The 20272-nt window shown below is 49.3% G+C and overlaps 1 protein-coding gene across 1 annotated transcript in view; it reads left to right on the top strand.

Moving 5' to 3' along the window:
• Nucleotides 1–20272, top strand: part of tmprss6 (transmembrane serine protease 6) — a 97133-nt gene that overhangs the window by 22061 nt on the left and 54800 nt on the right. Inside the window, exons 3-5 of the mRNA XM_085969620.1 lie at nt 4530–4672; nt 5900–5967; nt 8686–8846. Coding sequence (XP_085825746.1) covers nt 4530–4672; nt 5900–5967; nt 8686–8846 — 372 coding nt within the window. The remainder of the gene's footprint in view (nt 1–4529; nt 4673–5899; nt 5968–8685; nt 8847–20272) is intronic.

The raw sequence follows: 20272 nt of genomic DNA, 5'->3' as shown, positions 1-20272 counted from the left end.
TGCCGCGTTTCCTACCTTACAACAGTGACTACGCTTCAAAAGGTACTTCAGTGGCTGAGGTCCTGAGGTTGTGACAGGTGCTATATAAATGAGAGTCTTTCTTTTAACATACTGACCTAAAGGGCTCAATTTTGCCAGGCCCGAGGAGGCGGGATTGGAGGCGTGAGGTGTTAAAATCGCAAAAAATGGTGGGCGGCTCCGATCCTTCCTCCAGCCCGCCTCCGAGCAATTTTCCCAGAATCGAGGTTTCAGACCCCATTTCCATCCCGCCTCCAAGAGGTGGGATAGGTCCTTAACAAGCACTTAATTGCCTCTATAATCCCATTTTGATTGGCCTTTCTGATTTTAACACATTTCCCTCGTCCTGCACGTCTCCTCTGGAACACGCCAGTGAATCCTGGCGGCCTCACAAGTGGATGGCTTACTAACAGCTGCAGCTCCACCATTAAAAAGGAGTTTTCAGCAATCATCATTTGCAGGTGGCAGATCTTTGTTGTCTCAGGTCTGGGGGAACTTTTAGCAGGCATACCCATTGTTGTGGAAGTTTGGAGCCTGACACCCATCTCCAGTGTGACCTCCTGGGAAACCCCTCTCCCCACTTTGACTGAGGTATATACCAGAAGCATGGGAACCATTTATTTCCTTTCCTCCTGGACATCAGATTCGGACGAAGACCAGCAGAACCATGAACAACAGCAGCAGCAACAACAAGAGCGCCAAACTGCTGCTCACCCACCTGAAGCTGCACAGGCCAGAAGGCACCAGCGCGCGACCACATTGCTGCCCGGGATGCAATGCACGCACTCATGTTGGCCAGATTTGCTTAGCCTGCACATTCAAACATTTTTGCCTCGCACCTTCTTATCAGAGCATCAACAATGGACAAGAAGCTGCGGATTCCTATCACTCTGACCGCCATGCTGACAATTGCAAGTCGCCCTAAGCCCTCAATGTGGAAGTCCCATTTGCGAGATGACACAGGCCACAACTTCAACAGTTTGCCATCAAATCTGTTTATCATAACATTACAAGGATGGCTTGTCAAAAAACAATACAACAGAACATCCAAGTAACTACCCTTGTGACTACTTGTGCTTTATCTTCCTTTTACATGTGCTCCTACGTGGAGCTTCCCCTGTGGCTTCAGCAGATGTGGCAGCCCCTTGCTCACTTTCTTGCTGCTCCTGTCTCGACACCTTTGGCGGGCGTCTTCTGGGCGTCTTCTGGGGTTGCGAGCCTGTGAGGGCTCGGCAACAGTCTGCTGCTCCTGCGGCTGTGCAGGGGCTGAGACGCCTATCTCAGTTGGGTGAGGACTCTGGTGGGGCTCTGACCGAGGGCTTTGCAATGGCATGGTCGTGTGAGCGCTTGGAGAGGAGCCTCCACTTCCTTGCTGTCTGCCACCAACATCCCTCTCATGGGTCAGCCCCACTTCAGAGCTAGCAAGTGGCTTGACAGCACCTTGCTGCACTTCAGGGGGGCCATGAGGACCCGTTTCTGCACTAAGTCCTACTCCAGAGGACTTCCATGAAGGTCTGGATTCTCTGCTCAATAGCTGACCATCGCTCCTCAAGAGATGTCAGTCTATTCTGAACAATGACCATATTTTCAACACTCTGGCGACTTAGCTCCTCCATGGCCGTAGCCATCCTCTCCTTTACAGTAGCCATCCTTTCCACGGAGGTTGCTATCCTTTCCGTGGTGATGCGTTCATGCGCCAATGCCTCCACAAAGGCTCTGCTCATGCATTGGACTCCTCCATTCGCTCCACACTTGCAGCAACCCTGGTGACAAAACCTACCAGAGACTCCTGCATCTGTTCCTGGAGTTCCAGCACCGCTCTCCTTCTGGATGGACCCAGAGGCACAGGGTCCACATGCAGCTCAGCCGAGCTGGGAGAGTCCTGCGCCCTCCGACGAGGATTCTCCACGGCTGTCCCTGTCTCCACCATCTGCTGATGCTTATTTGTGAGCTGTAATACACCAGGTGACAACACTACTCTATCTCACGAAGGTCCCACTGAGGTGTGAGTGTCTGCGATGGTGCTGGGTGCGCTGAATTCTGCTGACGCTGCGCCCTCAGAGGTTGCAGCTTCCTCTGAGGAGTCTTGATGCTCAGGCAGTTCCTCCTGGACTGTGGGAATGGGGCTTTCGATGGTCCTGTGGGGGAGTAAAGGAAAGAGTTAGAGATGTGAGGTAAAAGTTCCACGCACATTGAATTATGCAGATGATCATAAGTCAATCTGTTAGAGCATCAGAATCATTATCAGTCACTCATGCAATGTCAATGAGAGGGATGTCAAACTATTCTGTCACCAGCTTGCTGTGATGCGCCCGTCTGTCCATCTCCCACTTGCAAATCGTTCTCGACACTGGCGATTTCCAGAGGTGGTGAGCTGGGCTACTGAGGGTGGCCCTTCCCCTGTCCTCGCTCTTTCCCTCTTACTGTGGGCTCTCTTTTCCTGCAATGAGGGACACAAGTGGAGTTTGAGTGAGAATGAAGGAGTGTAGAGAATCCATAGCATAGATGCTTAGAAGGAGACAAAGGGCCCTCCCTGTGTGTTGTAAGTTGTTGTCATTGCATCACAGTGATAGGGAGTGTGAGGGCTGCATGGTCGAATAGTTAAGTGAGATGAGGAAAAATTTCTTCACTCAGAGGGTGGTGAACCTGTGGAATTCTCTACCACAGAAGGCTGTGGAGGCCAAGTCACTGAATATATTTAAGAAGGAGATAGGTAGATTTCTAGACACAAAAGGTGTCACGGGGTATGGGGAGAGAGCGGGAATATGGTATTTAGATAGAGGACCAGCCATGATCATATTGAATGGCAGAGCAGGCTCGAAGGGCCAAATGGCCTACCCCTGCTCCTCTTTTTCTATGTTCTATGTTAAGCCGGTTGAAGATTAGAGATGCCTTGCGATCAATGGCACTAGGCAAGACGGCCCATAGCAACACTGGGCACCAGCGATACACTGGCTGTCTATGGGCCCAGTGTTGCCAAGGTACAAATGAGATGAGAGGCATCGTTGCCCGTATTACAGTCATTTGCATCTCATTATAATACACTTGCCCACATTTGGAAGTTAGTGCTTGAAGTGGAAAATCGCGGAAATGGTGTCAGGGGGCAGGGAGCCGAGGGAATGTCCCTCCGCCCGATATTCCACACCCACCTTGCCCACATTATGCTGGGTTAAAGAAGGAAAAAGTACATTTGCAGAGTAAGCAATCCATCAATTTATCAGCGTAGTCTCAGACGAATTTCAGACCCTGAGTGTCATCAAGATTACGCAAAGAGTATCACAACCAAGCTCAATCCTGTCCTTACGGCAACATTAGCACCCTTTCCCGCAGGGAGTCAGTGGACAGCGGTCAAGGTCTCGACAGTTGCCTTCATTCACCCAACAGTCACTAGAACCGCACGGTCATTTAAAAAAATTGATTTTTCTCAGAATCAAAAATAAAAAAGTATCTTCCGGCAACACCAGGAGAAAGCAATGTGCATTTATATAGCGCCTTTCACAACCTCAGGACACCCCAAAGCGCTTTACAGCCAATGAAGTAATTTCTGAAGTGTAGTCACTGTTGTAATGTAGGAAACGCGGCAGCCAATTTGCGCACAGCAAGCTCCCACAAACGGCAACGTGATAATGACCAAATAATCTGTTGTTTGAGGGATAAATATTGGCCAGGACACCAGGGAGAACCCCCCCTGCTCTTCTTCGAAATAGCGGCCGTGGGATCTTTTACATCCACCTGAGAGAGCAGACGGGGCCTCGGCTTAACAGTCTCATCCGAAAGACCGCACCTCCGACAGTGCAGCACTCCCTCAGCACTGCACTGGGAGTGTCAGCCTAGATTTTGTGCTCAAGTCTCCAGAGTGGGATTTTAACCCACAACCTTCTGACTCAGAGGTGAGAGAGTGCTACAGACTGAGGCATGGTTGACACCTAGTTGCGATAAGTCATACAATTATACAGCACAGAAGGAGGCCATTCGGCCTATTGTGCCTCTGCCGGCTCTTTGAAAGAGCAATCCCATTAGTCCCACTCCCCCGCTCTTTGTCCATAGCCCTGCAAACTTCTCTTTTTCAAGTATTTATCCAATTCCCTTTTGGAAGTTACCATTGAATCTGCTTCCACCACCCTTTCAGGCAGTGCATTCCAGATCATAACAGCTCGCTTGGAAAAAGAATTCTCCTCATTTTTCCCCCTGGGCTTTTTACCAATTATCTTAAATCTGTGTCCTCTGGTTACCGCCCCTCCTGCCACTGGAAACCGTTTTTCCTCTGCCTAAAACCCTCACAATTTTGAACACCTCCATCAAATCTCCCCTCAAATATTTCTGTGTTTTCATTTTAAAACAGTACATTGGTGCTTGAGGCTCTATATTGCAGGAAGACTGCTCCTGTGTATGACATTGCCCCAGGGCAAAAGTTCACCAACATTGTGGGGCAGCCTTGAACCAACCAAGATATCTGGCCCAGTCCAATGATAGCCTAACAAAAGCTTTTTTTTTGGAAATCTCTTTCTCAGTTGAGAAGCCAAAGATCGACAACCCGAAATTCGGAGTGCAGTACGTGGGTCGCCTGCACATCTTGAACAAAGATTTTGGCGACCAGCATAAGGACCAAAAGTCTGAAATGTTTAAAACGGAAACTAAGGATATCGGTAAAACGGTGAGGTTACAAAAAATACGTTGATTTTGATTTTTTTTTTCCAACTGATATTTCACCTGTTTCAGAAGTTTAAAGGCCGCTGTCAAGCGAAGTCTGCCGAATGGAATTGGAGGGTAGGTTATCGGAACGGTTTTGGCGATTAGGGTCGCCTGGATCCATCGGAAAAATGGGGGTTGATCCCTCACATCAGGGTTCAGACCATTTGGTGTCGCTCCCCCCCCCCAGAAGCACCTGTCAGTTAATTATATTAAAATGAGGCCCTGCCCACATCGTTTCGAAGTTTGCAGGGATTTGCGGGCATTTGGCGGCAGTACAACATTCCCGCCCATATAAAATGGCACCTGGGCCTGCTAGGGCGTGCTGTCATGTGATATATAGCAGCAATCCTTGGCTATTTTTGAACCTTTTAAACTTGTGTGGGGGTTTTTTTTTCTCCAAATTCTTTCCTATTTCTAAGAACTTAAGAAATAGGAGCAGGAGCAAGGCATTTGAGTTTGCTCCGCCATTCAACAGGATCATGGCTGATCTTCGACCTCAACTCTACCTTGCCGCCCTATCCCCATTTCCCTTGATTCCCTCAGAGGAAACACTTCAAGGACACCCTCAAAGCCTCCTTGAAAAAGTGTAACATCCCCACCGACACCTGGGAATCCCTGGCCCGAGACCGCACAAAGTGGAGGAGAAGCATCCGGGAAGGTGCCGAACACCTCGAGTCTCTTCGCCGGGAGCAAGCGGAAGCCAAGCGCAAGGAGGGCACGTCAACCCAAGCACCCCACCCACCCGCCCCTTCAACCACCGTCTGCCCCACCTGTGACAGAGACTGTAGGTCCCACATTGGGCTCATCAGTCACCTGCGAACTCATTTTTAGTGTGGAAGCAAGTCATCCTCGGTTCCGAGGGACTGTCTAAGAAGAGAAGATTCCCTTAGTAGCCAAAAATCTATCGGTCTCTGTCTTGAGTATTTCTACTTAGTTGGGTGCTGTTGTTTTTTTTCCCCCCACGTGTCCACGATTGAGAACCAGTATTAACTGAGCCTCGATTTTCAACTCCTGGCCGTCCACCTATCAGGCGCAAGTCGGACAGCCGTGAGTCGAATTTCTTTCCCCCCCCCCCCCCCCCCGTGACTGCGGGCTGCTCCATCAGTCCTGATTGGGATGACAAACATGAAGGAAACCTGCAACGAAAAAAGTGACTGGCTGAGTTGCTGCAAATGTTTCTCTTTTTTAGATCAAAGAAGCCTTCACCGCTTCAGACATCAAATCGTATTACAATAAATCGATGGTCTTCACTTTTGGGTAAGAAAGGCTTTTATTTCTTACATTTCCTCTCTTCCCCCCATTTAGTACTGAAGCCACAGTGTGGCTAGGCTCAAACCGTCTGGTGTGGTGCTTGTCAACCCTACAGATCAGGAAAAGCCTGGTCCTCAGTGAGTTGGGTGATCTCGCGGGCACGACAACACAATACTCGGGTTAGGGAGGGTCCCGGCTTCGAATCATCATCCTTTGACTCCTGTTGTAAAGTGCCCATGTGGATATTGGGTATGGCATGGCATGTTGGCCTTTATTGCAAGGCGGGGGGCGGGGGGGGGGGCTGGTGTTGGAGTATAAGAGTGAGAAAGTCTTGCTACAATTGTACAGGGCCTTGGTGAGACCACACCTGGAGTACTGTGCACAGTTTTGGTCTCCTTATCTAAGGAAGGATATACTTGCCTTGGAGGCGATGCAACGAAGGTTCACTAGACTGGTTCCTGGGATGAGAGGGCTGTCCTATGATGAGAGATTGTGTAGAATGGGCCTATTCTCTCTGGTGTTTCGAAGAATGAGAGGTGATCTCATTGAAACAAAGAAGATTCTGAAGGGGATTGACAGGGTAGATGCTGTTTCCCCTGGCTGGAGTGTCTAGAACTAGGGGGCATAGTCTCAGAATAAGGGGTAGGCCATTTAAGACCGAGGAGAGGAGGAATTTCTTCACGCAGAGGGTTGTGAATCTTTGGAATTCTCTGCCCCAGAGGGCTGTGGCTGCTGAGACTTTGAGTATATTCAAGGCTGAGATAGATAGATTTTTGGACTCTCGGGGAATCAAGGGATATGGGGATCGGGCGGGAAAGTGGATTGAGATCGATGATCAGCCATGATCTTACTGAGTGGCGGAGCAGGCGCGAGGGGCCGAATGGCCTACTCCTGCTCCTATTTCTTATGTTCTTATGTGAGGAGTCTGAGGACAGGTTCATCTCGACGCTCTCCTCTCTCCAATAGCCTGTCGACAATCACTATCTGAGGAATGGCTGCTTAGACTAGGCACGGAAGGGCTTATGGTGTCTGTGGAGCTTCACCCCATGATGTGACGCAAGCTTTAGAAGAAGAGGAGGAAGATTCATTCAAGCTCAGTCTTCTCTCTGCGTTATGCCTGTTATGTTATGGTCCCATGGGGAATAATGACATATTTCTTTGTTGGGAATAGTTGTGATTTTACAACTTTTAAACATCTTAGTTTTTTAAGTCAACAGATGACTCTACACCTCAGCTCACCAGTGCATTGTGGTAAATGTGATGTGTCAGCTTGGCTCAGTTCGCAGGCTGTGGGTTCCCCACTCTAGAGTTTGAGAACATAATCTAGGCTGATCCCCCAGTGCAGCGTTGAGGAACAGACATTAAACTGAGATTCCATCTGGATGTTCAGGTAGATGTTAAAGATGCACCTGTTTGAAGATGAGCACAGAGTTCTCCTGGTGCCCTGGTCAACGGGTCTCCCTGAGAGAGGTGATCAGGTGCGCCTCAACTCATCTGCTGCTGAAACCCTCATCCATGCTTTCGTCATCTCTGCGCTCGGCTGTTCCAATACTCTCCTGGCCGACTTCTCACCTTGCACCCTCCATAGAAAGAAAGTCTTGCATTTGTATAGCGCCTTTCACCACCACCGGACGTCCCAAAGCGCTGTACAGCCAATGAAGTACTTTTCAAAGTGCAGTCACTGTTGTAGTGAAGGAAACGCGGCAGCCAATTTGCGCACAGTAAGCTCCCACAAACAGCAATGTGATCATGACCAGATAATCCGTTTTAGTGATGCTGGTTGAGGAATAAATATTGGCCCCAGGAGGAGAATTCCCCTGCTCTTCTTCAAAATAGCCCCATGGGATCTTTTATGTCCACTTGAGAGAGGGCAGGCGGGGCCTCGGTTTAATGTCTCATCTGAAACACGGCACCTCCAACAGTGCAGAAATCCCTCAGCACTGCACTGGACTGTCAGCCTAAATTTTTTGTGCTTCAAGTCTCTGGAGTAGGATTTGGACCCACAACCTTCTGACTCCGAGGTGAGGGTGCTGCCCACTGACACTTGAGCTCATGCAAAACTCTGCCACCCGTTTCCTAACTCATACCAAGTCCCGTTCACCCATCACCCCTGTGCTCGCTGACCTACAGTGGCTCCTGCTCTGGCAACGCCTCGATTTTAAAATTCTCATTTTTGTTTGCAAATCCCTCCATGGCCTCGCCCCCCGCACCCCCCTCCTTATCTCTGTAACCTCCTCCAGCCCTACAATCCCCCGAGATCTTTGCGCTCCTCCAACTCTGGCCTCTTGCACATCCCCGATTTTCCTTGCTCCACCATTGGCGACCGTGCCTTCAGCTGCCTGGGCCATAAGCTCTGGAATTCCCTCCCTAAACCTCGCCGCCTCTCTACCTCTCTCTCTCCTCCTTCAAGATGCTCCTTAAAACCTACCTCTTTGACCAAGCTTTTGGTCACCTGTCCTAATGTCTCCTTATGTGGCTCGATGTCAAATTTTGTCTGATAACGCTTCTGTGAAGCACCTTGGGGCATTTTACTACATCAAAGGCGCTATATAAATACAAGTTGTTGTTCGTATTATATAACAACAAGTCTTTCTTTTCTTTAAAGTTCATACCTTGAGTTGATTACTTCCGGGGCAAGGAATGCACAGGATCAAAAATGAAACTTTTACTATTTAATGTTGCTCACAAGTCAAGCCTCTCTCAAATAGACCTCTGTTCTCACAGTAAAGGTAGCCTCCTGTCCTATTTCTGGGTGGATTTTCGAGTAACAGCAGCAGAACGGAAAAAGCTGACCGAGGATTTGGTGAAGTCGTCGCTCAACAAGAACTTTGATGCTGATGAATCGACGGACTACCAGATACAGCCAGAATCCACCGTTATAACCAGTCAGTAGTTTCACATCATTGTATTAAAATGTGTTTTCAGATACTTTCCTGTTCGGCAAGGGTATTAAAAGCATTAAGGATATTAAGTATTAAGGGTTACGGAACCAAGGCGGGTAGATGGAGTTAAGATACAGATCAGCCATGAGCTAACTGAATGGTGGAATAGGCTCAAGGGGCTGAATGGCCTCCTGCTGTTCTTGTTTTTCTTGTGTTTCCCTCTTACTGACTTTTTCATTTTACCCTTCTCTTATTCTTCAAATTTCCATTTCTCTCCCCGCTCCTTTTAGGTTCCCAAATCCAGAGTCCTCTTCTGAGGAGATAGACACCTCCTTCCATGCCTCTGTCAACGTTACTGCGAAACCGGTGTCTTGGAAGCCCAGAGAGTGGCCTCCAGAGTGACTCGTAAAAACACAAAGTACAGAATGAGAAAAAGGGCATTTGGCTCGTAAAAGGTCTTCTGCCCAATGGCCATTTACAATCTACTCCATTGAAGGTTTGAGTCAAGCCGGGAATTATCTCCTTCGGAAAGATTCTGCAAGTTTTGTTCAGGACCTTCCAGGGGCAGGTCAAGCCAAACTCCAGAATGTCTCTCTAACCTGACGCCCTACGTTATTGATCCTTCACCACTTCCCTTCTTTGAAGCAACACTCCCAGCATATTCCGCGCAGTTTAGAATTATCTCGGTTTACATTTATTCTAACCGTCAATCTAGATCTTAATCAGTTACTTTCCCAGCTTTTCTATAAAAGTGTCGATTGATTCACCGTTAACCACTTTAGTTTCTGTGAGGAGAAACATTGCTTTTAATTCTCTCACAGGGTCGTGAATCTTAGGAATTCTCTACCCCAGAGAGCTGTGGGGGCGGAGTCACTGAATATATTCAAGGCGGAGATTGACAGATATTTGAGCTACAGGGGAGTCAAGGGTTATGGGGAGCGGGCGGGAAAGTGGAGTTGAGGCCAAGATCAGGTCAGCCATGATCTTATTAAATGGCGGAGCAGGCTCGAGGGGCCAAATGGCCTACTCCTCCTCCTATTTCTTATGCTCTTATTGCATTCATAGGAACTTAGGAAGGAACATAGGAACATCGGATGGAGCATAGGAACATCGAAAGGAGCATAGGAAAGAACATAGGAACATAGGAAGAAACTGAAATGTAGGAAGAACATGGAAAGAAACATAGAAACATCGAAAGGAACATAGGAAGGAACATTGAATCATAGGAAGGAACATAAACACATAGGAACAGGAGGAGACCATTCAGCTCTTCGAGTCTATTCCGTCATTCAATTAGATCATGGCTGATCTGTACCTTTACTCCATCTACCTGCCTTGGTTCCGTAACCCTTAATACCCTTGCCTAACAAAAATCTAATCAATCTCAGTTTTAAAATTTTCATTTGACCCCCCAGCCTCAACAGCTTTTTGGGGGAGAGTGTTCCAGATTTCCACTACCCTTTGTGTGAAGAAGTGCTTCCTGACATCATCCCTGAATGGCCTAGCTCTAATTTTAAGGTTATGCCCCCTTTTTCTGGCTCAACTGTCAGTAATGGGCCTTCATCCCACCTGCCTCCTATAACAGTCTAAGCCAACCTGTGTAGAATGGCAGAGTGTGCTGGAACTGGGCCACAGTTCCACCTTCAGTAGGTCAGTTCCTGACCTCAACCCAATTAATAGTCACTCATCATAATATTGTTACCTTGAGCTTGAATAAAATGGGACCATGGTTCAGCAAGCATGCTGGGATTTGTTGAAACTACAGCAAGCTCTGAAGGATCAGAGAAAGAGAACATTGGATGGAGGAGAGATGCACAAAGTGGCAACTCTCTTTGATTTTTTTAGCTCAACCAAACCTGGAAGTGAATTCATCCTCTGACTAGTTTTCAGTTCTATTGTACTGTCCGTGCTTCGGAAGTCAGTCAGTGATCCCGACAATGATGTGGGGGTGGGAGGATGGTGTACACACATTGAGGAGAGCACGAAGGAATAAGGGAGAATTCAGACTAATAACAACCATCGTAAAAATGCTTCACTGGTGTTTGTTACATTTTCCAACTCTTCTCAAATTAATATCGTGGTGGGGTTTCCTCAGGATACGTGGATTCCATCTGCTTTCTTTTTATTTTCTTTATTCATTCATGGGATGTGGGCGTCGCTGGCAAGGCCAGCATTTATTGCCTATCCTTAATTGCGCTTGAGAAGGTGGTGGTGAGCCGCCTTCTTGAACCACTGCAGTCCGTGTGGTGTTTTTCCTAGCGGTTTGGTACATCTGAACGGCTTGCTAGGCCATTTCAGAGGGCAGTTAAGAGTCAATCACATTGCTGTGGGTCTGGAGTCACATATAGGCCAGACTGGGTAAAGACAGCAGATTTCCTTCCCTAAAGGACATTGGTGAACCAGTTTTTACAACAATCAAATAGTTTCATGGTCACCATTAATGATACTAACTTTTAATTCCAGATTTATTTAATTATAAAGCATCCATGGTGGGATTTGAACACATGCCTCCGGATCATTTCTCCACGCCTCTGAATTACTAGTCCAGTAACAATAACCACTATGCTACCGTTCCCATGTTGTCTGTTTGGAGTTCGACCTCCGAGTGAGCACAGATGCAAGCGTCGTCTGCATACTGTAATTCGACGACAGAGGATGAGACGACCTTGGATCTGGACTGGAGGCGACGGAGGTTGAACAGTTTCCCGTTTGTTCTGTAAATTAGCTCCACTCCAGTGGGGAGCTTACTGAGGGTGAGATGGGGCATTGCAGCAAGGAAGATTGAGAAGAGCGTTGGTGCGATGATACAGCCTTGCTTGACCCCGGTTCGTACGTGAATTGGGTCTGTGGTGGAACCGTTGGTCAGGATCACGGCTTGTATGTCGTCGTGAAGCAGGCGGAGGATGGTGACAAACTTTTGAGGGCAGCCGAATTTGAGGAGGACACTCCATAATCCCTCACGGTTGACAGCTTCGAAGGCCTTTGTGAGGTCAAAGAAGGCCATGTACAGCGGTTGGTGCTGTTCCCTGCATTTCTCTTGTAATTGACGTGCGGTGAAGATCATGTCCATTGTGCCCCTTAGTGGGCGGAATTCGCATTGCGACTCTGGGAGGAGCTCTTCGGCCACTGGGAGAAGGCGATTGAGGAGGATTCTTGCGATGACTTTCCCTGTGGCAGGCAGCAGGGAAACTCCTCTGTAATTACTGCAATCGGACTTGTCAGCTGTCTTGAAGATGGTCACAATTACAGCGTCTCTGAGATCCCCTCGCATGCTCTCCTCCTTCCAGATAAGAGAAATGAGTTCATGAATTCGCGCCAGTAGTGCTTCTCCACCATGCTTTAGTGCCTCAGCAGGGATTCCATCTGCTCCTGAGGCCTTGTTGTTCTTCAGTTGTCGGATGGCCTTTTCAACCTCATGCTGGGCTGGGGTTGTGCTGAGACGGTGGCGGGTAGCATGCTGTGGGATGGAGTTGAGGACACTCGTGTCGAAGACAGAGTCACGGTTAAGGAGATCTTCGAAGTGCTCCTTCCAGCGGCCACTGACTGCCTCTCTGTCCTTGATGAGTACCTCTCCATTCTTGGCCCTCAGTGGGATAGTGCCTTGGGTGCTTGGGCCGTAGATGGTCTTGACTGCGCTAAAGAATCCACACATGTCGTGGTTGTCGGCTAGCTGCTGGATCTCCTGCAATTTCTCCACCCACCATCTGTTCTTTAGGTCGCGAGTTTTTTGTTGGACCTTGGCCTTCAGGCGTCTGTAGAGCTGCTTTCTTGCTCTCGAGTTCTGTTGCTGTTTCCAGATCAGGAATGCCTTGCGCTTGCGGTTTATTAGCTCCTGGGTCTCCTGGTTGTTCTCGTCGAACCAGTCTTGGTGTTTCCTGGTCAAGTGACCGAGTGTCTCTTCACAGGTGCTGATTATGGAGGCCTTGTGTGCAGGCCAGGCGCTGTGGGCACTCTGTGTCTCTGCATCACTGGGAGTCGTCAGGTTGTTTGTGAGGCGCAGGCTGAATAGGGCTTTCTTAACGGGGTCTTTGAGTGCTCCAGCATTAATTTTCCTGCGGCACTGTTTCTGTTGCTGCCGCTGTTTTGGGGCTACATTGATGGAGATGACAGAGCGGATTAGGTGGTGGTCTGTCCAGCAGCCGTCAGCGCCTGTCATGGCACGGGTGATGCGGACGTCCTTGCGGTCCCTCGCTCGGACGATGACGTAGTCCAGCAGATGCCAGTGCTTGGCGCGAGGGTGCTGCCATGAAGCCTTGTACTTGTCCCTCTGACGGAAAAGGTGTTGGTTATGACAAGGCCATGTTCTAAGCATTTCGACAGGAGGAGGGTACCGTTGGAGTTGGCTTTCCCTACCCCCTCTCTGCCGATCACACCTCCCCAGAGGTCTGTGTCCTTTCCAACTCTGGCGTTAAAGTCGCCAAGGGGGATCAGCTTGTCGCCCGTTGGGACTTGGGACAGGGATTGTTCGAGGCTGGAGTAGAATTCCTCTTTGGTCTCGTCTGTGGCTTCCAGTGTTGGGGCATACGCACTGATGACTGTAGCGCACTGGTTCCGGACTAGGGTGAGCCGAAGAGTCATGAGGCGCTCGTTTATACTGCTAGGACAGTCTCTGAGACGCCCAACTAGCTCATTTTTTATGGCAAAGCCTACCCCATGGAGGCGACATTCTTCTTCAGGTTTGCCTTTCCAGAAGAAGGTGTAGCCACCACCTTGCTCCTTGAGCTGGCCTTCCCCTGCCCGCCGGGTCTCACTTAGGGCAGCGATGTCAATGTCAAAACGTCTGAGCTCTCTGTAATGAAATCTGTTTGTCTTGCCTGTATTCGTTTTGCACTCATGTATATTACCCTCCCCCACACTGTGTATAGTTTCACTTCCTCTTTCCTGACTAACCTGGAAGGTTCCAGGTCTTGGCTCTTGGCTCCGCCCCTGACTTCTCTTACATAAAGATTCCAGGATCTGTATGACTCATTCCTGTGAGCCAGTCGGTGTGTTGAGATGTTAGCTCTGATCTTAGTGATTAAAAGCCAACGGGCTAGATTTTCAGTTGCTTGCGCCAGCAGTTAGCGCCTTAAGAGAAGTGATTTTCGGGCACTATGCGTGTAGCGCCCGGGCGCAGCGCAGTTTGCGCCCCGCCCCAAATTAAGTTGCCCGTTAGCGCCGGCGCAAAGTTTAGCGGCCGCCCGGATGCGCACGCAGAAAATGACGTCACATCCTCGTGCAACGCCCTTTGGCCGCCCCGAATCCAAACTTCAGTCGGACCGCCCGATTGTGCGGCTGGCGTCCAGAGCGTTTGTAAAATGGAACGCAACACACCCTGGGGAGCGCAAATTAAAGGGCACTCCTCCTGCACTATAAAAGGCAGTCTGCATGTGTTGTGTGGAAGGATCCAGTGTGTTGTTGTGAACGGTTTATTTATGTTTCCGACCACCACCACCTCCTCCTCCTCCTCCTCCTCTTTTCCCCCCAGACTCTGCCTTTGAAAAAAACACATGCACCCTTCCCCTTTAAGAGCTCACTGGCACCAGAGTGTCTGCTGTGCGCTGCGCCCGAGCGCGGGTGTTGCGCTCTGCACCGCCGGCTTAGCGCCTAAAGATAGTAGTGGAACGCCTCTTTTAGCGCTCCACCAACCTCTTAGGGCGAAGCCACTGAATTTCCGGCAACGGGGCGCTACTTTGGGGCGGGCGCTAACTTCGGGCGGGCGCTAAGGTTAGCGCCCCAAAACTGTCTATACTGAAAATCTAGCCCATTAACTTCTAGTTTTGTGGTTATTGAAGGCACATCAATTTTAATCACTAAAGAATACTAGGATGGATCGACTCCTAAAACCAGAGCGTCTGGACTTGGATCCACATTCTGCTGAAGCATCAAATCAATTTGGACACTGGCTCAAATGCTTCGAACTCTTCGCGAGGGCCTCATCGGCTAGCGAGGTAGATAAACTGAGTCTACTGACTACTCGCGTTAGTCATCGGATTTATTCGTTCATCCGGGACGCCACCTCTTACACGGAGGCCATCACTATCCTGAAGGCCCAATACCAGAGGCCAGTAAACGAAGTGTACACCAGACATCTGCTGGCTACACGCAGGCAGCGACCTGAGGAATCAATGGACGATTTCTTACAGGGCCTAAAGGACTTGGTCCGGGACTGTAACTGCAAGGCCGTGACGGCCAACGTGTACTCTGACGAATTGGTCCGCGATTACTTCATCACGGGCCTCAAATCGAATTATATCCGGCAGAGACTGCTGGAGAAGGAGGTCCTGGACTTAAAAAAGGCAGTGGCCACTGCGCGATCGCTGGACGTGGCCCAGAAAAACTCTGACTCTTATTCTTCCGGCCATGCGGCCCTCACCGCCTCGTGCGCGCCGAGCGGGCCGCCATCTTGGAATCAGCCATCTTCCCCATCCAGGTCTCAGACCAGCTCTACACCGCCGGAGTCCCCACACAGAAGTTCACCCAGGAGGCCTACTACAGCGGCAATGTCTCGAGGCCCGAAATGCTACTTCTGCGGCCAGGCCAAGCACCCCAGACAACGATGCCCAGCGAAGGACGCTACATGCTTCAAATGTAAGAAAAAGGGACATTTTAGCAAAGTCTGCAGGGGGAATCCGATTTCCAACTCCGTCACCGCCTCGTGCGTGCCGTGCGGGCTGCCATCTTGGGATCCGCCATCTTTTCCCGACTCAACGGCCGCCCAGGGCCCAACAGTGGCTTCGATCACGGTGGATCAATCCAGGCCACACCCGTTGACAAAATCCATGATGGACATACAGGTAAACGGGAATTTAACGAAATGTTTAATTGACTGTGGGAGTACCGAGAGTTTTATCCACCCTAGCCTGGTACGGCGGCACTCATTAACGGTAACCCCTACACGGAGCAGAATTGCTATGGCTGCTAAGCCCCACACTTCGGACATTTTGGGCTACTGTGTGGTAACACTAACTGTAAAAGGCACGGACTACAAGGATTTTAAACTCCTCGTGATGCTAGAACTCTGTGTTAATGTAATCTTGGGCCTGGACTTCCAGTGCCACCACGAAAGTGTCACGCTAGCATATGGCGGGTCCCAGCCGCCACTCACAGTCTGTGGCCTATCAACTTTAAAAATCAGCCCGCCCTCTTTATTCGCTAATCTCGCTCCGAACTGTAGGCCCATAGCGACCAAAGGTAGACGGTACAGTCTGGAAGACAGACACTTTATCAAGGCGGAAGTGGACAGACTCCTGCGGGAAGGCATTATTGAATGCAGTACCAGTCCGTGGCGTGCCCAAGTAGTCATAGTTAAAAATAGCGAAAAGAAACGGATGGTAATTGACTACAGCCAGACTGTTAATATTTATACCCAGCTGGACGCCTACCCTTTACCCCGCATATCAGAAATGGTCAACCAGATTGCGCAATACCGAGTCTTCTCGACTATTGACCTCAAATCCGCGTATCACCAGCTCCCCATTAGAACGGAGGACCGCCCATACACCGCCTTTGAGGCGAACGGACACCTCTTCCATTTTCTCAGAGTGCCCTTCGGGGTAACAAATGGGGTCTCGCTCTTCCAACGTGAGATGGACCGCATGGTTGACGAGAATAAACTACAAGCTACCTACCCCTATCTGGACAATGTCACTATCTGCGGGCACAACCAGCAAGACCACGATCTAAATCTTGCGAGATTTTTAAAAACTGCCCTAAAGCTGAATCTAACCTACAACGAAGACAAATGTGTCTTCAACACAACCCGTCTCTGTATCCTCGGCTGTGTGGTGGAAGATGGGGTAATTGGACCGGACCCTGACCGATTACGCCCCCTAAAGGAACTGCCCCTGCCACACAATCCCAAAGCTTTAAAAAGGTGCCTGGGATTTTTTTCGTAGAAGGCACATCACTCTCGGGCAACGATAGCAATACGGCGTTCCGGTCTGTCACTGTTGGGGTTGTCCATGAGGGTCCTGACGTTCCAGGTCCCGAACTTCATTTTAAAGGGTGGAAGATGCCTGTGCATGAATTCTTTTAACGTGGGGTGGCCGTTGCACACCAGCTACCACACGGGCTCGACAAAGCAAGGTCTTGGTCCAATGGCAAGGGGATCCAAGACGATTGGAGACCAGGCTCTGCTACAACGGCCCAGCACACACACACATAATGCTTCTGTCCTCCTCCCTCCTTCCCGCAGGTCCTCTCTGCCTGGGTTTCATAGGATGCATTGTGGTCCGCTCGACCTCGCTGTTGTCAACACCTTCACTGAGCGTACGAGAGCATGGGCCTTACACTAAACATCCGTAAAACAAAGGTCCTCTACCAACCTGCCCCCACCACACAGTACAGCCCCCCAATTATCAAAATCCACGACAAGGCCTTGAACGTGGACCATTTTCCATACCTCGAGAGCCTACTGTCAACAAGGGCAGACGTCAACGACGAAGTCCAACACCGCCTTCAGTGTGCCAGTGCAGCCTTCGGTCGCCTGAGGAAGAGAGTGTTTGAAGACCAGGACCTCAAACCTGGCACTAAGCTCATGGTCTACAGAGCAGCAGTGATACCCGCCCTGCTGTATGCCTCAGAGACATGGGCCATGTACAGTAGGCACCTCAAAGCACTGGCGAGGTACCACCAACGCTGCCTCTGCAAGATCCTGCAAATCCATTGGCAGGATAGGCGCACCAACGTCCGTGTTCTTGCTCAGGCCAACATCCCCAGCATCGAAGCTTTGACCATGCTCGATCAGCTCTGATGGACGGATCACATTGTCTGCATGCCCGATACGAGACTCCCAAAACAAGCGCTCTACTCGGAGCTCCGGCATGGCAAGAGAGCCCCAGGTGGGCAGAGGAAACGCTTCAAGGACACCCTCAAAGCCTCCTTGAAAAAGTGCAACATCCCCACCGACACCTGAGAATCCCTGGCCCAAGCCCGCACAAAGTTGAGGAGAAGCATCCGGGAAGGCGCCGAACACCTCGAGTCTCTTCACCGGGAGCAAGCGGAAGCCAAGCGCAGGCAGCGCAAGGAGCGACGTCAACCCAAGCACCCCACCCACCCGCCCCTTCAACCACTATCTGCCCCACCTGTGACAGAGACTGTAGGTCCCGCATTGGACTCATCAGTCACCTGTGAACTCATTTTTAATGTGGAAGCAAGTCATCCTCGGTTCCGAGGGACTGCCTAAGAAGAAGAAGAAGTTGTCTGTTGGACAGGGGAATGTCTATGGATGTTATTTATATGGACTTCCAGAAGGCATTTGATAAAGTGACGCATAAGAGACTGTTAACTAAGGTTGAAGCCCATGGAATTGAAGGCAAACTATTGACCTGGTTCGGAAATTGGCTGAGCGGCAGGAGACAGAGAGTAGGGATAATGGGCAGGCACTCTAATTGGCAGGATGTGACTAGTGGTGTCCCGCAGGGATCTGTGTTGGGCCTCAACTATTCACAGTATTTTTTAACGACTTAAGATGATGGCATAGAAAGCCACATATCCAAATTACCGATGACACAAAGATAGGCGGCATTGTGGGCAGTGCAGATGAAAGCATAAAATTACACGGGAATATCGACAGATTAAGTGAATGGGCAAAACTGTGGCAAATGGATTTCAATGTAGGCAAATGTGAGGTCATCCACTTTGGACCTAAAAAGGATAGAACAGGGTCCTTTCTAAATGGTAAAAAGCTAAGAACAGTGGAGGTCCAAAGAGACTTGGGGGTCCAGGTACACTGATCATTAAAATGTCATGAACGGGTACAGAAAATAATCAAAAAGGCTAATGGGATGCTGGCCTTTATATCTAGAGGACTAGAACACAAGGGGGCAGAAGTTATGCTGCAGCTATACAAAACCCTGGTTAGACCACACCTGGAGCACTGTGAGCAGTTCTGGGCACCACACCTTAGGAAGGATATATTGGCCTTGGTGGGAGTGCAGCGTAGATTTACCAGAATGATACCCGGACTTCATTAAGTTACCTCGTTAAGTTACGAGGAGAGATTACACAAATTAGGGCTGTATTCCCTAGAATTTAGAAGGTTAAGGGATGATCTGATTGAAGTTTTCAAGATATTAAGGGGAACAGACAGGGTAGATAGAGAGAAACTATTTCCGCTGGTTGGGGATTCTAGGACGAGGGGGCTGAGTCTAAAAATTAGAGCCAGACCTTTCAGGAGTGAAATTTGGAAACACTTCTACACAGAAAGGGTGGTCGAAGTTTGGAACTCTCTACCACAAACGGCAATTGATGCGAGATCAACTGTTAAATTTAAATCGGAGATTGACAGCTATTAACCAAAGTTATTAAGGGATATGGGCCAAAGGCGGGTATATGGAGTTAGGTCACAGATCAGCCACTGAATGGAGGAACAGGCTCGAGGGGATGAATGGCTTATTCCTGTTCCTATGTTCCTATTCTCCATCCTGGAAAACCCTCCGGGAAGGTGACATTGCCTCTTTCCTGGTGTATTGTCCATTTCCCCACTGTGTACAATCCTCCCCCATGGCACCTGCACCATAAAGGAGAGCAATGCAAGCCTTGTGATGAAAGCACGCACGGCCTACAGCACCACATGGAAGGAAGAAAGGTGGTTGAAATCCTGCTGTACGGTGCTAGTAACAAACACGTCAGTATGAAATTCCTCTCCGCTTTTTAATAAAAATAAAAAAGGATATACTTGCCATATACTTACCCAAGAAAGGATATACTTGCCATAGAGGGAGTGCAGCGAAGGTTCACCAGACTGATTCCTGGGAGAGCAGGACTGTCGTATGAGGAGAGATTGAGTCGACTAGGCCTGTATTCACTAGAGTTTAGAAGAATGAGAGGGGATCTCATTGAAACGTATAAAATTCTGACAGGGCTAGACAGACTGGATGCAGGGAGGATGTTTCCCCTGGCTGGGGGCGGGGTCTAGAACGAGGGGTCACAGTCTCAGGATACGGGGTAGGACATTTAGGACTGAGATGAGGAGAAATTTCTTCACTCAGAGGGTGGTGAACCTGTGGAATTCTCTACCACAGAAGGCTGTGGAGGCCAAGTCACTGAATATATTTAAGAAGGTGATAGATAGATTTCTAGACACAAAAGGCATCAAGGGGTCTGGGGAGAGAGCGGGAATATGGTATTGAGATAGAGGATTAGCCATGATCATATTGAATGGCGGAGCAGGCTCGAAGGGCCGAATGGCCTACTCCTGCTCCTATTCTTCTATGTTTCTAAAGGGGTTTATGCTTCACTAAAATAGCAATAGGCGTGCTTATTACTTATAACGCACTGCAAGGTTTCAACCTACGAGACTGCTACGAGCCTGGTCACTTCATTCTACATTGCCTTTATCCTACTTTGAAATTGTACAATTGTTTTGGGTGAAAAGGACCTTCAAGCCCATTTGATTTCATCCTTCCAGAACACCATCCCTACTTTCTTCCCATTACAACAGCTAG

Source organism: Somniosus microcephalus, chromosome 28 (assembly GCF_052327205.1).
Source record: "Somniosus microcephalus isolate GS21.2 chromosome 28, FLI_Smic_1.0, whole genome shotgun sequence".
In the NCBI taxonomy this organism is placed as follows: domain Eukaryota; kingdom Metazoa; phylum Chordata; class Chondrichthyes; order Squaliformes; family Somniosidae; genus Somniosus; species Somniosus microcephalus.
Note: the sequence above shows the minus strand (reverse complement) of the source record. Positions and strands in the feature narration are given on the sequence as shown.